The 22466-nt window shown below is 42.3% G+C and overlaps 1 protein-coding gene across 5 annotated transcripts; it reads right to left on the reverse strand.

Annotated features, from left to right (window-relative positions):
• Positions 1-387: 387 nt before the first annotated feature.
• Positions 388-21669, reverse strand: RAB3IL1 (RAB3A interacting protein like 1). 5 transcript variants are annotated; one of them, XM_075836970.1, is made up of 12 exons: positions 21237-21669; positions 20085-20295; positions 17572-17667; positions 14300-14377; positions 14002-14211; positions 10374-10496; positions 9111-9239; positions 7470-7582; positions 7284-7307; positions 4644-4743; positions 2220-2286; positions 388-1355 (listed from the first exon to the last, which is right to left on the reverse strand). In XM_075836970.1, the coding sequence occupies exons 1-12, from the start codon at positions 21248-21250 to the stop codon at positions 1273-1275; spliced, it is 1248 nt and encodes a 415-aa protein (XP_075693085.1). In that variant the 5' UTR covers positions 21251-21669; the 3' UTR covers positions 388-1272. The 5 variants fall into 5 exon arrangements, 4 of the variants coding, with proteins under 4 accessions (XP_075693085.1, XP_075693088.1, XP_075693087.1 ...); XR_012850470.1 differs by having other exon boundaries at positions 1339-1355; positions 4630-4743; XM_075836973.1 differs by lacking the exon at positions 10374-10496.
• Between the last annotated feature and the right edge of the window lie 797 nt (positions 21670-22466).

Below are 22466 nucleotides of genomic sequence, written 5' to 3' on the forward strand. Positions count from 1 at the left end.
CGGCCGCATTTCCCTGACCGAACACAGTGCAGGGAGCCGGGCTCCTAGCATCAGTTTTCTATGACACTAGGAGTCCCTGCCTCACTGCGGGAAAACTGTACTGTAATCATATTTTCAGTACGGGACAGTAGTTCCGCGGGGAGGTAGGGACATCTAGCGTCATAGATAACTATGATGCTAGGAGCCCGGCTCCCTGCACTGTGTTCGAGCCGGGAAATGAGGCAGACATACGGACCGTATATCACGGACCGAACACGCTCGTGTGAATCCGGCCTTAGGCTTCGTTCACATCTGGGGAACCCATGAACGGAATCCAGACCATAGGTTTCCGTTTGCATCACCACTGATTAGTGACGGATCCAGTGCAAATGGTTTCCGTTTGTCACCATTCTTGTTTAAGAGTTCCGTCGTTTGACAGAACCAATACCGTAGTCGACTACCCTATTCCTTCCTTCAAAACAACAGAACCCATACACAACGTTGACGAACGGAAACCATTTTCACTGGATCCGTCACCATTGAAAATCAATCGTGATGCAAACGGAAACCTGTGGTCTCCATTTGTTTCAGTTTGGATTCCGTTCATGGGTTCCCCTGACTGAAAGCTCCTACGGAACCCATGAACAGAGTCCTGACGCAGATGTGAAGGAAGCCTTAGTGAGACTTGTAGCACACAGGAGGGTCTGAAGGCCTCATCAATCATAGGTTTCAGGAGAAATCTCACCTTGTATGACAAGCACATTAGTTTTTTTCAGCTCAGATCTGTGGTAGAATCAATTGCGGTATGTATACATTTCTATTTTATCAGTTGCCAAATTAAAAGGACATTTTCTGTATGATCACTCATAAATCTCGAAATAAACTCTGGCCAAAATTTGTACACTGTGATAGGCCTAATGCGGGGCCTTATAGCACTACTAACAGAGAAGAAGAGGTGTAGAGCAACCCAAAGCAACCAATCAAAAGTTAGACTTGATAAGTCTTGTGCAAATTACAATATTAGAAGCAAATATGTGATTAGTTGCAGTGGGTCAACACATGTCACGACCATTTCTAAACATCCAGTAAAGTGTCTGTAATTTGATGTGCATTTCAAAAAAAATATTCTCAAAATAGTTGTGTTTTGTACCACGTAGGAGGCGCTAACACACAGATCCAGTTCTGCTTTCACAAGCACGCATTTCTGCCCTCCCATTTCACTTGACCCGCAGCAGCAGTTTGGGGATTTCATTTACGTGTTGTTTTCCGGTGGTCCAAATTCTTCCGATACTATTATGCCTCGTTGGGATAGAACCCAAGTTTGGCAGATGACATCTCACGCCGGAGTCTCATGATCTCCCAGAATATCAGCTCCGCTGCGCAAGTGGAGAATAAAAACCTTAGAATCTGCTTTTGTATAATAATACAACAACAAAAAAGCAAAATCGGCCAACAATACTGTATAAAAAAAAAAAGCCATTTTATTGTGTTCAATTATTTCATGGAATTAGAACATACACACACACACATATATATATATTAAACCGCTTCCTTTACAAGCAGGAATAATTCGGGTAATAAGGGCGAGGGGAAATCAAATTCCCTGTGGTTCTTCTCCCTGCACAGTCAATAGAATACTAGTGCTGTTTATTGCGATGTCCTGTCCATGGAGAGGGTAGGGGGGACTATGGTAATGACTGTCACAGGGAATTTCATTTTCACAGCGCATGGACTGAAAATTCAGGCATTAGAATAGCGCCCGAGGGTTTATGGTCACGGCCTCTTAGACAATGCAAGTGATCAGTTCTCCTCAAATGCAATTTATGACCCAAAACCAAGGGTATCATGGCTATAGTGGTAGGTAAGGGGTCCATGACGTTTAATGTCTAGAAGCCAAGATCAATCCCACTGCCAGAAATTATCTCTTTTATTGCCACAAATAGTCCCAATTCTAAAAGGGGTGAGGTATATAATAGATACATTTTAGGGAATTACCGATAATACAGTTCCTCAATATACAAGTGAAGAGAGGAAGTATTAGCTACTTAGAGGCTATAGCTGTCATTTTCTAAACCACAATAAAAAGATACCAACTGGAATTTCATAAGTCCCATTAGGTTTTATTTCTTCCTTATTTTTGTAATAATGTCGGTTTACAAATTATACCTACTGCATTGCCTGCTCTAAGGTCTAAACTCAAGAAAGGAACTGAACCATAAAATGAGAGTGAGATTACTTACTATCCTGACGTACCAGACCTTGCTGTATGTAACGGATGTAAGTGAAGAAATTACAGACTGCTGTAATCTGTAGGAGAGAGAAGGCACCAGTGAGAAACAAGGATATACATAGAGGGGGGCCACATAGCAAAGATTAAAATGGGGATCCCATCTGGTACTTATTGAAATGACCACACACCTATCCACCTTGGACAGGAGGAATTAGGGTGTGTTCACATCAGCGGTCGGTTTCCGTAGATGGGTTCCGTCAGACCTTTCCGTCGGGGAAACCCATCAACGGAAAGGCAAATGGAAACCATACCTTCCTTTTGCATTACCATTCATTACCATTGGTTTCCGTTTGTCTCCGTTCTGTAACGGTTCAATTTTTTAGGCAGAATAGTGTAGTCGACTGCGCTATTGCTTCCGTCAAAAAAACTGAAACCTTACGGAACGTAGACAAACAGAAACCATTAGCAACGGAAGCATTACCATTGAAATCAATGGTAATGCAAAGGGAAGCTATGGTTTCTGTTTGCCTTTCCGTTAGTGTGTTCCTCCGACAGAAAGGTCTGACGGAACCCATCAACGGAAGCCAAAGGCTGATGTGAACAGGCCTTTAGGCCCCATGCCCACAACCGTAAAAATCGTCCGCAATTACGGACCCAGTCACTTCTATTGTCCACGGACACCTTCCCGCTTATTTTACGGTAAGGTGTTCGTGCCGTAGAAAGCCGTCGTAAATTATAGGACATGTCCTATCTTTTGCTTTTTACGGACCGTGCTCCAATACTTTTTATGGGAGCACGGCCTAAAATGCAGGTGGCTGTCCATAGCCACAGGTGGCTGGCCGTGCCCGTAATCATGGGCAGTCATTACGGGCACGGCCATGTGCATGGGGCCTTAGTGTTTGTTTGCACACAATCGGTTTTCCCATAACCCCTGGGTTGGTTCCCCTCCCTCTGCACAGGCTTCTCATCATCCAAATGCAGTCAACCAGGGCTGGACTTCCTATGTCCTGGGACCCCATAGCAGCCGCATGGGCTGCCTCTCTACATACGCCCTCAGTAAGAAGACTGAAACACCAAGAGCAGAATGGATGTGCCATAGAAAGAACCTGAAAGGGTTTAGAAAAGTGTGGCGGCAAAGAAGGAGGCGAATAAGAGGTAGAACGGTAGAAGGTAATATGTTTTATAGTCATTTAAAAATTATGTAAGCAAGCTAGAAAAAGTCATTTTACTTCGTAATACATCAAGAACATCTTTCTTCAAAATCAAAACAACTCTTCTTGTTCTATCACAGTGTTATGTTTTCCTCCTACATTGGCTACTTATGCTTCCGACCTCTTCTATTAATACCTAGGTCCAGGATGTAGCAACAGCCATTGAACTAGAATTGTGTCAGAGTCATCCAGGCATCAATGTATAGCGATTGTTCTTTCAGCACTCCTGCTCTCTTTGTGGCGCATCCTTTTACAACCGGTCAGCAGTTTTGGGGCCCTCAAGATTGCTGACAGGGTGATATAGGAGAGGGCATTTTAAACTTACCGTTTTTCTCGGTCATGCAAGTTGCATGACTGAGAAACAAATGCTCGGTACCCCCCGGCGCTGTGGTCGCAAATGCCACACTCTGTTCTGAGTGACAGCTCTAGCAGCCAATCAAGAGACCGCTAGAGCCGTCACTCAGAGCAGAGGGGCGGAGCTTGCAGTGCAGGAGCACTTGCACATGAAGTCACGTCTCTGTGGCACTTGCAATCGGCGGGCAGGAGAAATTAAACATTGTTGCATAACCGAGACAAAAGCTATGTTTACAATGCCCTCCCCTATATCACCTTGCCAGAAGTTTTGATACCTCAAACTGCTGACAGGTTCCCTTTAAAGGGTTTGTCAAACTGCCGTTCACGTAATGCAAAGACGGCTTGTTACAGTGGGAGCCACTCTTAAAGAGCGGCTGTTTGTTCTGGCACATAGAGGGGGATCACAAGCGGGGGACCATCCTCTGTGACGTCTATGTGCCCTAAAGGTGATTATAAACAGGGGTTGTCCTGATGGGAAAATGTTTAGCTCCCCATCTATGGCAGCCTGGGAGTGAAGGGGTAAAACAGTTAGGGAATCCGTTTTTTTTTCTTATAGTGTTTTAATTGTGAATCCAGATGGACCTTCCCACATGATGTTTTATTGCAGAGATCTATTCTCATTCTAAAAGATTAGATACACTGCAATATCTCGTACAGTTGCCTCTAAAGTGGTAACGGGCCCAATAACAGCTATTGCACCAAACCAGAGCCCAATAACTACAAACTACCCCTGTAATAACCAATAGTAATTCATATATCTCTATATAACAACGACAGAAATGCTAATGCAACCACATGTATCCAATAGTGACACATTGCACACTGCTGTATTCAAAAAATCGGACGGGCACGCACCATTCAGCACTTACCCTGTACCGGCAGGATGGTGAGATGAAGTAATAATTCCCAGAGTCTCCCAGTTTAATTCGGTGGCGGCATGAACGTGACAAACCACTGAGTGCACATTTCCTAAAATTAAATGGGTTGATAGAAAAGTAAGATTCTAGACACGTGTTACATTGACCATTTTCGCATACACCCTCCAACAGCACCGATTTTACTAGTACATTAACAATTCTCCATCACCTAAATCAAATGCTACAGCTTTGATTCAGCTTTTTGGTTTAAAACGACATAAAAAAGGACCAGAATGCCTAAAATTTTGTGGGCCTCAGAGGCTAAGACAAGCCAACGTCTCAGACCATGTGGCAAATCAGGTAAATATGATGCAAGTATAAGGAAAAGCCGCCAGATTATCATTGTGTGATTTTAGGATGTTGGATGGCAGGGTAATATGGATTGTCTGCTGTATAGACAAAAGCAGAGAGATTGGGCAGATTGGTCATTCAAAGAACCATAAAGTGGGTGCACAGCTCGATGTGCCAGGCAGACATACATTTATGCTTATAGACATCAGCAAAAGCGAGTGCATTATGTGGATTAGATATAAATCATTAATGTTGTTAGTCAAACTTGCAGGAAAGGAGGTAAAATAGATTATTATGACATGAAGGTTGAAAACACCTTTAACATTTTGACTTTCACATGTGGACCTCTCACACATAGTGGAGGCAGTCATTCTGTGTGCTTAGATAATACGCAGCCTATCAGGACAGTGGCTCAACCTGGATATTACATGTTCATGAGATATTTGGACAGATTCTTTACTGTGTCGTAAGTTAAAAAGGTTGAAACGGGCAACTTTCATTTAATGTATATGGTTAGCCTTAAAGAGTATCTACAAGTGCTGGGACCCCCATCTTTAGCCTGTCAAAGAGCACCAATCAGCTGAGCGCTTCTGCACCTTTGTTTCAGTGCCGGTGGGGGTCTTAGCACCCTTACCCCCACCAATCAAAACCACTGATATATCTCTATGATATAGCAAAAGAGTTTTGAAAGTGTAGTTATTCTATTCCCACTTTAACAACCACTCCTTTTTAGGTCCAACATTCGGTCAAGATTCACCACACCCCCCTGCATAGATATAGCATTAAACGATAAGATTCTGACTCCCTGTAGTCGTCACTTGGAAGAGCTTATTGCATAGTATTTTATTATGGAGTTCAATGTATATGCATTATGCACTAATCCGAATCATTTAACTTGTCTTTGCAGGGGATATGAAGCTCTGCATCAGAAAAACTGAGCTCTGAATGCTATAAAAGATATATTAAGAAATTATTAGGCACTAAATTATGAACCTAAATAGATAAAAAAACACAGCACAAATGGGTGGTCAATGAATGGACATTCACTTTAAGCCAGCCATAAACGTTGGATATTTTTGTTAGTACACCATATAAGAAGTTGGCATAAATAAAAATTTTATAGCATCAAAGTGATTGTTTCAAACCAATGGAAACCTGATAAGTCAGTTGGTAAATGTATTGGACAGGTTTTCACTGCAACTTATTATTATTAATGCCAGTAGTAAGAGAATGCATGGGAAATTCTATTGGCATTAAATGTTATATAAACAATACTGATAATTATTGCATTTGTTACATGTTTTCCTTCAATACTGAGAAATGTAATTATTTGGGGGTTGATCTGTGCGCCTATAGGGTAGGGACACGCATATCGGCCTCTATCCAGCTGAGGTGCGGTCGCACTGCAGCTAAAAACCACGCTGACAAATTGGAGTGCTTTTCAAATGATTGTAAATGTCCATGTGTTTTTTTGCAGGTGAAATTACAATCATTTGAAAATCGCCCCGATTTTCAGTTAAACACGTCTCCCTACTTATAGTGGGACCTACTGACAACCTAATGTCTATGAGGGCTGGCACAATCTCTGGAGTTGGACAGGCCACATTTTTCTTGTCTGATCCTATGGTTCTCCCAGATGTGGCAAAAATCCAATCATCATCTCCTTATGCCCGTTGAACGCGATCGGGTTCCACTCGGTACATTTTTCACGGCATCCAAGTGGCAGCTGATAGTTTTCACTGACCAATTCACTTTAGCGGGTGAATCTTTCGGATCCGTGGAAGGATAGGGCATGTCCTATCTATCCACGGATCACGGACGGGACCCGGCCGGCACACACTGTCGTGTGCATGAGGCATTACCATGTAAAAGAAGTTAAAAAAAATTGGAGAATCATCAGCCAAAATATTTTTCCCCTGATATTTATTGAATGTCATCAGCTGGCAGTAGAGTGGAATTTGTTCTGTGCAACAACCAGGGCCACAATATAGATTGGGAAAAAGGGTCAAATGCCCAAGGGGGCCTCCATCTCCCAGTTCCCTCAAGTCCACCCCAAATACTCCAAACAGCAAGACAAAACTTGTTAATGAAATAGCCGATGCATTCATTGTAATAGAAGATTGGCAGGAGCATGCATGTTATCTGTGTGAGTGTATATAAAAAAAAAGTACAAATTATTCTCAATCCTAAAGTAATTGCACCTTATTAGTTCTTCAGTTACTGTATTAGAAGCCATTAGAAAAGCCATTCTCTGATTAAAACAGCTCAGTGGATTAATACAAGTTTCCATTCTGAACTTACATTATAACCTCCACCCGATTCCCACTAAAAGGAAAAACAGAAAGAAAAATACGGCAATGGTCAGCGGTAGCCTACATGATTCAAATATAATGGACCCCCAACATGGTGCAGAACACATGACTGCATTATGGTCTTCAGCATCACTTATATTTTAATGTTTTTTTTATATAGTTAACAAGCAAATACCTCGGTCCTCCACGTTCAACAGCTGACGCTTTCACAACGGGCAGAGTCGGTTGTGTCACAGGTTCTACTGATAAAGTGTTATCTTCTACCGCAATGAGAACCTGCTCTGACAACTGTAAAAATGCACGACATAAAAAATGTTCACCTCTTTATTCACTACATATTCACATTGACATAAATGAACAAAACACACAGTGATCACATTGTTTGGAGCTCAAGCGAAGCACGAGGGTTGGCCTTTTATGTGGTCATTTATATAGACAGGACTGATACATTGGGGCAGATTTACCTTTCAAAATGTGCCAGAATTCCGGCTCAAGTTGAGCCTAAAAACAGGCGTACATGCCGTGGACACATTTATTAAAGGGTTATCCAGGATTCTAAAGTTGATGGTCTATCCTCAGGTTAGGCCATCAATATTAGATCGGTGGCGGTCCGACTCTTGGCACCACTGCTGACCAGCTGTTTGAAGGGGCTGCAAGAGAAGCAGCCTCTTCATTGTTTACATAGGTCTCCGTCTCGTACTTGCACGCACCATTACTTTCGTAGCTGATGTGCATGGTATTTCAATACCATGCACAGCCGCTACAAAAATAACGGCGTGTGCAAGTACGAAACAGACAAATGGATGTAAACAATGAAGGGTCTGCAACGTTCGCACAGGCTGCAGCTGATTGGTAAAGGTGTCAAGAGTTGGACCCCCACCAATCTAGTATCCTAAGGAAAAGCCATCAATTCTAAAAGACCTTGATAAACCTTTTAAGTGTTTTAGACACTTTTTGTGCCTTACTAGACACGGTCTACAAAAGGAGGCATAGCTAAGTGAATACGTAAAGCGCTCCAAAATGTATTAATGGCATGCGCCATCATTTTGGTGCACAAGGATATAAAGTAAGCCAACCAAGAGGTGGCATGAAACTGAAACGTGTTTAATATGGGGCAAGATGCGCCAAATATTTCACACAGCGTGCACCAAATTGATAATTTTTCAGAGTCTTCTGCCTGTCTCGTCTAGATCTGCTCTATCTACTGGAATACAGGACGTTGCCATAGTCAGCCATTTTGGAGGTTATGGTTAGCTTTGTTGGTCACGCAGTCACCTCTTGAATAGAACTATACACAAAAACTTTCCTGCTCTCCCCTTCCTGCCCCCTTTACTCTATCCATGTCTGTCAATCTTGAGCATGTTACTCTCCTGGTCAAACCTTTGTGATTTCTGAATTACTATATAAGGGTAAGTTACTTCTACAATGTAGTAGGATGAGTAAAGCTGTCAAAACCAAGTCCACTCCTATAGTGCAAATTGTAGTTCCCAATCTATTCAATATGATCCCGGGACAGCAGCCATGTTCCCGTGATATTGTTCTTAGCCTGGTATCAACTACCAGTGACCCTGGTACAAAGTTTCAGTAATGGTAAGAAATCCCTGGTTTCATTGGTCTATCGCTAAGCAGTTATATCCAGGGTGATTAAGAGCCACATATGACGCCAAACCAGCTGGTGGAGGGATATTTATTAAGAGTATATATAAACACTTTGGCAACACTGACTGTCGTTACAGCTTTGCACGCCTTTCATTCTAGCTATTATTTGCGGTAGGTAGGACATGGTATGGCATCAGGTCTTACAATTTTCACTCACCTCTTTTTTTGCAAAGTCCAAACATGGTTTAATATCCTCTTGGTAGATACGGGACAGAAAGGGGCAGGATCGTTCAAGCGTCGGGTTCTCCTTCCACTCCATAAACTCGGAGTATAAAATGGTGTCCACCTGAAGCAACAGCACAATTATCAATATGAATAACTATAAATCATTGCCTATGGTTTTATTGTATAAAAACAAATCTAGCATCTTAGTCAACATATAGAACTGGTTAGTATTCAGTCTATAAAACTTTAAAGCAACCAACTTTATGTTTCTTTGAGATCTAATCCAACCCAAAAACAATAAAAGCAAAAGGTCCCAATAGATGGCCTGTTACCGGTCCAATTTAAAGAAACTGTGAATATCTATGACGTTTGGACCTACTGGAGTTGATGCTGGACCTTTATTATAAAACTCTGGTTGCCATTTTAGAACATATTTGGTTCTATATGAAGACATCATATTTGGTCATGTCCATAGTAGGCCCACCTTGCTAGTCTAGTTTACCATGTATACTCTTAGTAAACAGAATGGGCCTCTTAATTGTAGATCAGGTTACAACTACTAGGCATCAGGCCTTAAGAACGTGGCTATTATGCCTGGTCACACGTGTCTGGAGAACAACAATAAGCAGATTGAGAGGTCAAATTAGCAAAGAAGGACTCAACAGGTACTAGAACGTAAACTGAATTGTGGAGGACCAGGTCGGCAACACAGGCAGATAGAGTCGGGCCGGCTCTTTATTGTAAGGGTGCCATCAAACGTCAGGACATACGCAAACTCTAAAAAGGGCACTCATGCCCATAATAATTTCTGTGATCCATTTAACTAAAAGGTACAACTATACATGAGCCACCTGGTATCCAACCAAGTCACAGCCACCATTTGAGCGGAGCAGCCAAATTATCTGCACCTCTACGGCCTTTATGAAGGGCAAAAATGTGCACACTGCCAAATATAACATCCACCAGAGCTCATCACCAGCCCATCAAAAAATTACTAGGGAATACAAAACGTGAAATTTGTAAAATGGATTCTTTACTTGTAGAAACAAGCCAACAATGCAAGCAGTTGTGCAAATCCTCCAATACTGTGCAGTGATCTCGAAAACTATTGTCAATTAAATACCAACAAAGTTATCTAAAACCTGTATTTTTTCTGGACTTTCTATAAAAGTTAATATTTTAACATTGGTATAACAATGTCTAATCTTTACTATAAGTCCCCATAGACAGTGCCTTAATATACAAGGGACAGTACCTGGCGGGAAGAAGTGGAAGAGGAGTCATCAGAGAGAGGCCATCCCGGCTCGTAGGTTAAATGGACAACCTTCCCCGGGACAATACAAAGAAGCAATGAAAGAAGAGATGGAACTGCAGGAAACTGAGAGATAAGAGGAAGGAAAGGAAGAGGATAGAAGACGTGTAAGACACACAACACATACACAACGCAAGAAATACACAAAGGTGAGGAAGGAAAATGTAAGGTGAAAAAGTGAAGAAATGTAAATTAAACGGACAAACTGAATATCTGGAAAATTCTAAGGTTGGCCAAAGCCACTCATGAGAACAACCCCTGTCCATATGCCCATCTATTAGCCAGAACGGAGAGCTACAGTAAGAACGGCTCCCGCTCAGGAGGACTCAGCCTGTTCACTCATTACATGGATGGACATTCATTTAAATGGGCTCCATGTAATACTGCATTATTTCTGCAACAGACGATGCGGACGAGTGAAATTATCACCAGGAATACCAGCTGATTGCTGGGGGTTCTAGGATGAAAACCCGCGGCGATCAGGGATCTTCCTGAGACTATCCCTTTGATGTATACAAGATTGCCTACTGATAATTTAGTGTGAGGCATATTGAATATACTGGTTGTGGATTATCATACACGACTTAAAATGGCCTAATATATTCCATGAAAATAATATTAAAGGATTTTGGTTTTCGGCACCATATATACATAGACCAAATCCGCATAGTCCATATGAGCAACCTATAGGAGGACCTGGAATGGCTGGATTAATGTATGGTCAAGTGAACCACGTAAAAATCATAACTGGAGTTATTAGTAGTCATCTTGTATAGTCTTCCCCAGCCATGCACTCTTCAACATTGTACAATAGCCACATATCTGATGGAACCGTATATATTATGTAAGTATAGACATTGAAGAAATCAAATAACTAGTATATAAAAACTAGGGTAGACTAAAAAAAGGAGCAACCAATCAGATCACTTTTTTCCATTTAGTAATCTGTAACGTAGAATCTGGTTGGTTGCTATACACGTTATGTAAACCATGTACCTTCCCACCCAATTGGCTGCTATGATAAAATATTAGTATTGACCATGAAAAGTAAATTACATGTAAATTATGAAGAAAAAGAAAGAAACAGGTTAAAATGACACTAAACCAAAAGTCAGCAGCAGCGAACAATAGAGCAGCTTATAAAAAGTGCCCCGGAATCTTTCACAATTCGAAAAGTTTCTGTGAGATTAACTACTAAATATAGGGGACAGATATTTTTGGACCGTTTTTTTTATCAGTAATATAATTGAATAGCATAGTTGGTCTATACCCAGTCTGAATTGTTAATAACAAGTAACACAAGATTATATTCAACTGCACAGAAAGGGATGATAAGATAGACTTTAGGTTTAGGGTATGTGCGCACGATAGCAGGCATTTACGTCTGAAATGACAGACTGTTTTCAGGAGAAAACAGCTGCCTCGTTTCAGACGTAAATGCTCCTCCTCGCATTTTGCGAGGCTTCTCCGACAGCCGTAAATTTTGAGCTGGTCTTCATTGACTTCAATGAAGAACGGCTCAAATTACGTCTGAAAGAATTGTCCTGCACTTCTTTTGACGAGGCTGTATTTTTACGCGTCGTCGTTTGACAGCTGTCAAACGACGACGCGTAAATCACAGGTCGTCTGCACTGTACGTCGGCAAACCCATTCAAATGAATGGGCAGATGTTTGCCGACGTATTGTAGCCCTTTTTTCAGACGTAAAACGAGGCATAATACGCCTCATTTACGTCTGAAAATAGGTCGTGTGAACCCAGCCTGTGTGTCCCTTTTTAATAGGACATGACAGTCATAATAAGGGATGGGCGAACATAGACAACTGGGTAATAACCGCTGGAGAGAAAAAGATGATACATAATGTAAAGTAATAATGGAGATGGAAAAAAACCATAGCCGCCGACTAGAACACAAAATGGAGAGAAAGAGAGAGAGAGTTAGAAGAATCTGAGACTAGAGATATTTGACCTTCTGTTACTCTACAGTGAGCTCATTCTTCTTGTATTTTATCGGAGATACAGATCAGGCAGTCACAGTAAGTGGTTTTTGTTTTTTCTATAAGGCATGAACCCCAGATATTGCAAACAATGACATCAAATTATAGCACCAGAGCAGATGACTCTATAAAGACTGCCACTCAATCACAGTAAAAACAATACTCTGAGCAAAATCTCATTGAAGTTTAATGCCATTAAAGGGACTCTCCATCATTGCATTTCATTGGATACACCCTTTTCAGAATGTAGCAGCAATGCAGAAGTGCTACTACGGTATGTATTCAGATACCTGAATAAGACGTATCCACTGGAGACCAGATGGTTTACTTCAGCTGAAAGTCCAGAAGCAACTATTGTGAAAACTCTTTAAAGAAGCACTCTGGCAAATTTTACTTTTTTGCACATATTCTAACTCACCAGCAGTGTCATTTCTTTCTTCTAAACTCAGTTGCATCTATACATTTTCATTGCGGGCAGCTGTGCCATGTGATCTCAGTGTGACCACCAAAATAGACCACAGGTCAGTCTCCCTTGTGTGTCTGACTTCCTGTAAATTACATCATCACCAATCAAATCCCTCCTTTCAGCTCGGAGACCTCCCATCCACCCACCTTGTTCCGCTGTATGTCCCCCAATGCATATAGTGCTGCTGAAGAAATCATGCCAGCCCTATCTAAGGGAGCAGAAGTGCAGTGATGTAATAGTTTAATCCATACAATGATTAGCTGCAGAGTTGTTAACCTCCCCTCACTCACACCTATACTATCTGTGCCTGCTGTGTGTAGAGTCCAGTATTTCTGCGAGATGCTGCTCCTCACTACCTTATGTGTAAAAATCTAACGAGGAGAAACCTATCACAAGCAGGAGAGACAGGCTGACGCTGCATCACATAGGAATACACAGACTGCAGTGTAAGTACAGAAGTCTATGTCACGGATTTATCACTTGCTGCATTTAGATAGGACTCAGAGCAGAGCAAGTGCAGTGTGATGAGACTCTGTCCCCTCTGCAAAGCCAGAAGCATCATGGGAAATGTAGGCTGCATTAGGGGAACCATATCAGAGGGGAAGGAAAAACCAAGATGGCAGACACAATAACTAAAAGAGTTATACACAAGAGCTTCTACAGCATTCTTTAACAACAGCCTATGCTGCACTATACAGGCAAAAAATAAAATAAAGAAATTGCTGGAGTACTTCTTTAAACTATAACATGCTTTCTAAAGGTGGGGTCAAACTAGAGGCACATATTTAAGCTTTTGCCCCTCAATACTGTACTAAGGTCTACCTGCTGTCATACATAATTACATTATTGTGCAATTCTCTTGATATGTCATCAGACTCTGCGATCATATATAGTACTGTTGTCTACTTATGTAGCAGAGGGGTCACACTAGTTTCAATGTGCAACAGCAACCTCTGTAACCATATAGCTACCCCACTGGTCAATGCGGCCCAAAAACAGACAAGTGCCGCGATACCGAGTCCATTCACAGACAGAAATTTCCAATAAGATTGGCAATTCCCTTTCACTCAATTGTCGGGGCACACACTCACTAGGTATATCGCGGCTCACCTCTTTGGCCTCTGTGCTGATTGGCTGTGGAGGAGGAGCAAGTGGCACGACGGCTGTGCAACCCGTACTCTTGTTCCGAGCGTGACCCTTGCGTAGTGCATTCTTAGAAGGGCTTTGGAGTTGGGGGTGCAGATCACGGTTCGGAGAAGATGGAGTGGAGGTGATAACAAGAGTCTTCAGAGCTGTGACTTCAGCCTGCAGCATGTCAATCTGACAAGACAAATGGAGTATAAAAAGAGCATAAAAGCAAAAGATATAATGTGAATAATATATTGTCAGTCGGTCCATCTGCAGTTACCTTCCCGTGGGCCTCCCGTAGCTGTTTCTCAGATGCAGCCTGTTTGATGTTTGCATCACGCACCATTTTGTGAGCCTCCTGCAAAGAAAGACAGTAAATAGAAGTGACTGTGGAAATAAAACAAGAGTTACTTTCCACACTGATGGATGGCAGGATTTCTTCCTTTAAAAACATATGGACGTGGGCCAAGCAGTAAAACATTTGGGATTTAAAGAGGATCTGATTACATTATACAGTTGGCCTTATGCACATGCCTATAATACTTCTCGGTTTTGTACGGAGTCCTAATAGGGTTCCCATTGTATTATATGGGCCCTACTTTTTCTCCGCATTCCTCGGATTTCATACAGAGACAGAGAGATTTTTCTATCAGATTCTGTACAAATCAGAAAAGGACGGCATCCTCCATGGCATGCTGTATGCACGAAGTTGTTTCCATAGAAGCATTGCTACGAACATACGGCACCCGAAGGAGCCTATAAATCAGCAGACAGGGGCTATATTGCTCTGTACTGTGGAGCCATAAAGTCTGGATTGGAGGCACAAGTCTAATTGCAAATGTCATAATTTTCTCTTGTATTAACAGAAGTTTATCCTCAGTATCCCCTTCATCAACGAGCTAAATTCTATCATTTGCAAGAGGCCACATGATCATTACCAGTCATCAATTAAGAAGATTGTTACATCTATGGCCAATTTATTAGAATAAAAACGGAGTTGTACTATTTGTTGGTAATAGCCAATAATGCTCAATAGAAAAATGTTTCTATTATTACCAAAGACAACTCAGCATTTACTGTAGGTTCATACATGAGGATACATGGGGCATCTGTGATCTGGGACCCTTCCATTTTTAGTTCAGCGTTCACTGGAGTGAATGGGACTGTAATCCCTGATACAAAGAGCAACCTGCCATGAAAGACCAGACATTTATTTAGTAAAAGCCTTTCAATCCGCCCAATTCCTTTAAAATAGATTTCTCCACAGTCATGTTTTATCAAAATCAAATTGTTAGGCTTCATTCACATCTGCGTCCGTGCTTCGTTCTAGCGTTCCGTCGGAGCTTTCCGTCAGAACAGAACCCCCGACTGAAACAAATGGAAACCATAGTTTTCCGTTTGCATTATTATTGATTTCAATGGTGACAGATCCAGTGCAAATGGTTTCCGTTTGTCTCAGTTGTGCAAAGTTTCCGTCGTTTTGACAGAAAGAATACCGCATTGCTTCCTTCAAATGACGGAACCCTTGCGCAACTGAGACTCATGGCTACCGGGCTGAATAAGCCTGGGAGTCACTGACTGCAGGACTATGTACCTTTAAGGTTTTCCCCAATATGCAATCCTCTGAGGGACTTTATTACTATTGGTGGGCTCCAAGTCACATGAGGGGGTGGTCTTATAGTTTAATAAAACCAAGTCGCTCCCCTTCAGCAAGCCTCTTTCCCGTGCACCAGCTGGAGAAGAGAAAAACCCCACGCACCTTCCCTAAGTTTTTGACTGCGGTATGTTTTTCGTATGGTGTACTTGTTACATGTGGCTTACACTTTGCTGTTTCCCTGTTGTTCTACAGTTGTCACAGCTGGCGTTATGGGAAGGACCTTGTTCCGTCCGGTTTAAGTATTTTGTAATTCAAGTCAGACCAACAAGGACATGCCCACCGCTGCTTGCGTTGGCGTGGCATGCGAGGTGATATTCATCTAAATAAGTTATAACATGTTAATAAAGAATTAACGGACGAGGCTTCGTCACCATTTTAATAAAGCCGTGGCCTACCCCCACTTATTTATCCACAAGACGGTTTCAGAGTTTTATTTAACGGTTACACATTCCACTCAGAGGAGCCAATGTGACTGCAGTCAAACGGAAACCATTTGCATCGGATCCGTCACCATTGAAATCAATGGTGATGCAAATGGAAACCTATGGTTTCCGTTTGTTTCAGTTAGGGCTCTGTTCTGGCGGAAAGCTCAGATGGAACGGAGCCCTAGCCTAGATGTGAATGAAGCCTTATATAAGAATTCTGCCATAAATTTTGCTGCAGATTTTTTCCCTATGCATTGCAAAGGGTAAAATCTGCAATGAAAAACTGTGACAAATCCGCAGCAGAATTGACATGCTGTGAGTTTGAGATTCTGCACTATACCCCCAATTCCACGCGGATTTTTTTCCGGCTACATATAGATGGTGTTCTTAAAACCGCAACCAAAAGTCTGCAGCAATTCCACTAATAGAGCCAGGATCACACACACAGTTTTAGTGCAGTTTTTTTTGGGTGCTCCTAGATATCACTCTGTGGCCAGGGGCATATCAGGGGCAAGACCCGTGCTAGACCACATACTGCCCTCCCTTCCCCCTCATGATCACATATTAAAATGTTAAAAAAAAATTAACTCATCATCGTTCCCTTTTTACCCTCTTCTCAGGCTCCCACATCAGGGTGCAGCACATACAGGTTGCCGTAACCTGACAGTCGTAAGAAATCCAAACCTGATGGATTTCTTGTGACTGTCGGGTTACGGCAACCAGCGGGTCGCAATGTGGCCACATTAATTCAATTTACGTGCAATGCATGCAGAGGACCACAGAAATATTTGGCCGCACAACCTGTGTCGCGACAAACGTTGCCGTGTAGCACTAGCCTAAAGTGCAGAGTGCATGTAGGGGGTGGGCAGAGCAGGAAGTCTGTGAGGTGCAGCTTCAGGTAATAGCTGCTGAGCAGGAAGAGCAGAGAAAGCAGACTTCTCCTGTACAGACCAGTAACATGTAGTCATTTTGCGGGTTCCTATGATGTTTAGGAAATGTAGTGTAGAAAACACCCTGAAAACTTGCGTCTGGGGGACCAGAGTGAAAAGTCATAGTAGGTCCGATTTATTCATTATAAAACTTGTCCCCAGAGTTCCTCTTTAAAACCTTCTCTGTAATTAGGTAACACACAAAATCCCCAAAATAACCTTCGCTTAAAGGGCTTGTTCACTTTTAAGAATCCTTTATTGTAAGAAGGGTCCCTCAATGATAAGCTGATCACAGGATCTCACTGCAGGGACCACCAGTAAAACAGCTGTAATGTGCCAGGGAACAATCAGCAAGTGTTACATTTCGGTGCAGCGCCACCACAGGGGAAATTAAGCATTACACAGTTCCCACTAAAATCAATGGGTAATTAGGGGATATGGACGAGCCATATTTGTCAGAGAAAAAGAGAGACTTTTTCTGCTGCAACTTAAAGTGGAGATCCCAACCTGTATGAAGGATTAATAGGCTATCAAATTATACCTCAAATAGACTAGCTGTCAGCTCCTCCAGCTCCTGTTCCAGTTGCTCTCGAACTTTTGACAATCTCTCACACTCCTCATCTCTCAGCTTTAGCTCCTGCAATGAGGACAGAAAAAGTCATAATAATAATGCTGTTGGACAATATATATATATATACAAAAAAATGGCCACAGCACACTGCGAACACGAATGTCACCTGAACCGCTATAAACTGCACCTGTATATACAGTGTACTAGGATGAGTGCATTTTTTTTTTATGTCCTGTACTATTCTCTTTTTTATGTCATGGCTTGACATATATACTTTCTCCTTTATGTAAGTAATTATCATTGGGAGGGGTCCCTTTTTCTATAGCCCCCCCCCCCCCATTCTCAGTATTGAAGTGGGTTCCAAGGGTAAATGTATTCTCCATTGGTCTTGTCCCCATTTTAATAGGTGGTGATAGCCTGAACACAAATATCGTCACTAAACGTGCCACAATGTTGGCAAACAAGGAAGTGGGAAAATGTACTTAGCTCGTTAAAAAATAGGATGGGGGCAACGGGACCGATCACCCTTTTTTGCTATTACAAAAAGACAGGTTACAGACCCCACTTGGGTGTTAACAACAGTGGGCACTAGGAATCTGCTCAAGATGCCAAGCTGTATACACCACACTGCACTGTGCCCCTCACTGGTGTCATCACATGATATGGTAAAGGCAGCCAGCAGGGGGCGAGCTACTTATTGCTGCCTGGCATAGTGGCACTGAATGAATGTGTGTGTCTTGCACATAGCAATGTTTATCACCATGTATAAAAATACACAATAACTGATGCGTGAAATATGCATCAGCTAGCCGTGATCATCCCTGACCCCGTCCTCAGCCGAACATGCACGCTCATTTCTATGGATCAGTATACAGCGGTTAGCGGCTCACTCTCCCTAGTGACCCCCAGGCTTAAAGGGTTTGTATTAGCTTAAAAACAAGGGAATGGAGATTTATAGTTCTATATCAAACAAACAGATCTCTGACCCTAATGATATGTATTAGTAAAATTCTTCATGCATGCTGGCATATATTATTATAGGAAGAGGTACACTTTAATGTTGTTTTTATTGTAATGACGTAGCTTGCGCTCTATGATAATTTCATCATACAGCATGGATCACAGACTCTGGTCGGTACAGTTGTAATATCTTTTAGATTAAACAGATATCACTGAAGACGTGTATTGACGAATGGAACAAGTCTGCAAGTCCTGCTGCAGGGAGTGCACTTTAAGAAACTTTCAGCACTTAGCGTCCATTCACACTTTGCGGTTGAAGTGTGGTTTAAACTGTATAGAAAAAACCGCTCCCGAAAACTGCATGCGTTTTAACTGTGTTTTCATGCGTTTATCAATGCGGCCGCGGTAGGAAACACAAACAGATTAAAAAATGCATCAAATCGCGATAAACGCACGCGGTTTTCCGGTTAGGTTTTTCGATGTGGTTCTAACCTCAACGTGTTAGTGGACCCGGAGTGTTCTGTCAGATGATTGTATTTTATTAAAGATGTAGAACTTCTCCAAGGTTGGATGAAGGATTTTGATATGAGTTGCAAAATTATCTACAAACACCCTCTGTAGGTCCACACCCTGTACAGGGCACAAGGACTCTATGATATCACAGTGTTCGAGATTAAGGTCTTTTTATAATGTCCTCCCTATGTGCTTTACTATAAGGCTGGGTTCACACGACCTATTTACGGACGAAATTCGGGCGTTTTAACCTCGAATTACGTCCGAAAATACGGCTCCAATGCGCCGGCAAACATCTGCCCATTCATTTGAATGGGTCTTACGGTGTTCTGTGCCGACGATCACTTCTTGGGACGTAATTGGAGCAGTTTTCCATTGACTCCATAGAAAAACAGCTCCAATTACGTCCGTGATGGACGCTGCGAAAAACGCCTGCACATGCCATTACATCTGAAATTCAGGAGCCGTAACGGACGTGCACATGTGAACCCAGCCTTAGGGTATGTTCACACGGCTTATATTCGGCCGTTTTTCGGGCCGTAAACGGCCGAAAAATCGGCAAGAGAACGCCTCCAAACATCTGCCCATTGATTTCAATGGGAAAAATGGCGTTCTGTTCCAATGGGCATTTTTTTTATGCGGCCGTTTTTAAAAACGGGCGCGTAATAAAAATCGCCCTCGAAAAAAGAAGTGCATGTTACTTTTGGACCCGTTTTTCATTGACTCTATAGAAAAACAGCTCCATAAACGGACGTAAAATACGCGAGTTGCTACAAAAACGTCTGAAAATCAGGAGCTGTTTTCGAGGGCGTTTTGTTACGTAGCCGTTTTCCAAAATGGCCATGTAAAACCACGCCCCGTCGGGAGCAGAACGCCGTTTTTCCTATTGAAATCAATGGGCAGATGTTTGGAGGCGTTCTGCTTTCGAATTTTCGGCCCGAAAAACGTTCGAAAATAAGCCGTATGAAGATACCCTGACAGTGATGCGTTACTTGACAGAAAAATGTTACCTTCTGGGCTTTCAATAGCTCATCTCTCAGAATTTCGGAGCCTTTCTCTCTGATTTCCACAGAGGAGCTGCGTAAGCGAGAGAGGTCATATGTCGGGGGATCTTGTGGACGCTCAGTGATGGGTCTTGAAGATTCTGGTCTTGAAGTCGTCCAGTCCTCAGATGAGGGGGAGCAGTGTAGTTGGCGACCCCCATCTACAAGAGAGGTCTGTCTGTGGTAATAATACACTGAATGTCAGTCTCAGGAGAACAGCATAAGACCAATAGACCTTAGGCCAGAATCACACACGTAGTTTTGATGCAGTTTTTTTTTTTACCTAAACAGAGAAGTGGACGCAAAAAGGAAATGCATCACTTCTGGCTTCAGCTCAAAAAAACTGAGCCAAAAACTGCGTGTGTGATCGTGGCCCTACAGAAGGAAAAAGAATAGTATTCCTTCCAGGAAGCGCCTCTGAATGAAATTTCCTGTCGCTTTCCATACAAGTGAGAAATCTATATCCTCAATCAATGAACACCCAACAAAGCCTCGCGCGCCGGCTCTACATACAATACACACAGGTCATTCTAAGGTTCATTTGATTGACTTCACTTTTCTGTTGAGTCAACTACTTATTATTCTTGGTTAATCTACTACAGAAGAAGCAGAGCTGAACGTGTCCTTTAACTGTTTGTATCAGCACAGACAATAATATAAAACAACACGTTGTAATATCATAATGACAAATGACAAACTCAACTCAGCTACACCTGCCAATCAAATATACTATAAATGAAGGATATGCTTGTATTCAACGTAGGAGGAATACGTGTCTAAACATGGCTCATAAGAGTCTGTACAACTGATAAAGCCTTCTGAGCCTTGTAGTACCTCAATACCTATGAAGCCACAAGTCGGTGATTTAAATGGAATGCGCCAAGCCATACGTCATATATTAGTGACTACTAAATGTGCAGCCATTGAAAATTTGACATTGAGGATGTGGGAATAAACTTCTGTACACAATTGTGAAGTGCAGCTAGTTGTCATTCGCGGTCAGCAATCGCCATTACGCTGATACAGAAATCCATCAATAGGCTTCATCATGATTTACGTTATTGTATAGCGTGCGTCTAACCTATATTACACGGACGACACAAAATAAATTCATCTTACCTTGATCTCCACATCCCACCGGCTGACACGCTCTCCTCCAGGCTGCCTCAGGGAGGGGACATTCGAAAGGGACAATGAGTCCAAATAGAAGAGAAGGGGTGAAAGTGCAAGGAATAGAGAACAGGCGGCCCAAACCGGTGGACGCCAGAGTAAATGGGAGGTGGGGGGTATACAGATGTTGGGGGCTGATGTTGCACCATAGAGTTTCAGTGCATCCCACACAAGTATGTGCGTCTCCCTCTCCAGCCTGTGACTTCCTCCCTCCCCCCCCTTCTCTGCGGCACAGAGAGGAAACACTTCCAGCTGCAGGGAGAGTGAGGACGAGGAGAGGCCAGGAGGAAGAGGAGGTTACACATAAAAGTGTCAGGAAATAAAAAGAAGGCAGCGAACATTACAAATGCATAAGAAAAGCTGCGAAAATAACACAAAAGAGTTTTCTTTATCTGTTGACGTGGATATATACAATAACGTACATCAATATGCAAACATATATAGGAGCGCAGGTCAGACAACATCTTAATGTGCAGAGCTAACTGTATATTTGCTTCTAGCCCCCTACACATGGACTTGGTCACATGACCTCCATCTGTTTCCCATTGCACCAGTAAACCCCCCCCCACACTGAGTAGATCACATGGTCATCATGTGACGCAGCCAGGAGATGTTTTGCATGTCAGTGAATGTAAATCTCCGGCGCCCTTTATGAGAGGAAGTGAAAAAGACTTTTGTAGAAGACGGACTGTAAGGAACAACCAGACTGTCAATAATATAGTGCGTGTGCGCGCGGCCATAATGATTAGGACAAACATAACGGAATTGTCCGGTTTCAGCAAATGAATGTTATGTTTTGTTTTATCATTAAGAGTGATACAATTTTCCAATATACTTTCTGTATTAATTCCTCAATGTTTTTAAGACCTCTGCTTGCTGTTATTCAGTATGAACGTTCATTGTTTGCTTCCAGCGGATAAAAGTCTGTCCGTGGTCATGTGACGGACACACAGGTGCACAGCTTGTTACAGCGAGGGCTTGTCCACACGTAGCGGAATTTCTGCATTTTTTTATACCCAGAATCGCGGACGGAAAAAACGCAGCAGAATACAGTAACAGCAAAGTGGAGAACAAATGTCATCCACACACTGTGTAAATGCTGAATGAAAAAAAAACGCTCAGAAATGGACCTGCGGTGCATAATTTTATTCCGCAGCATGTCAATTTATCTTGCGTTTC

This window comes from Rhinoderma darwinii, chromosome 9 (genome assembly GCF_050947455.1).
Source record: "Rhinoderma darwinii isolate aRhiDar2 chromosome 9, aRhiDar2.hap1, whole genome shotgun sequence".
NCBI lineage: Eukaryota > Metazoa > Chordata > Amphibia > Anura > Rhinodermatidae > Rhinoderma > Rhinoderma darwinii.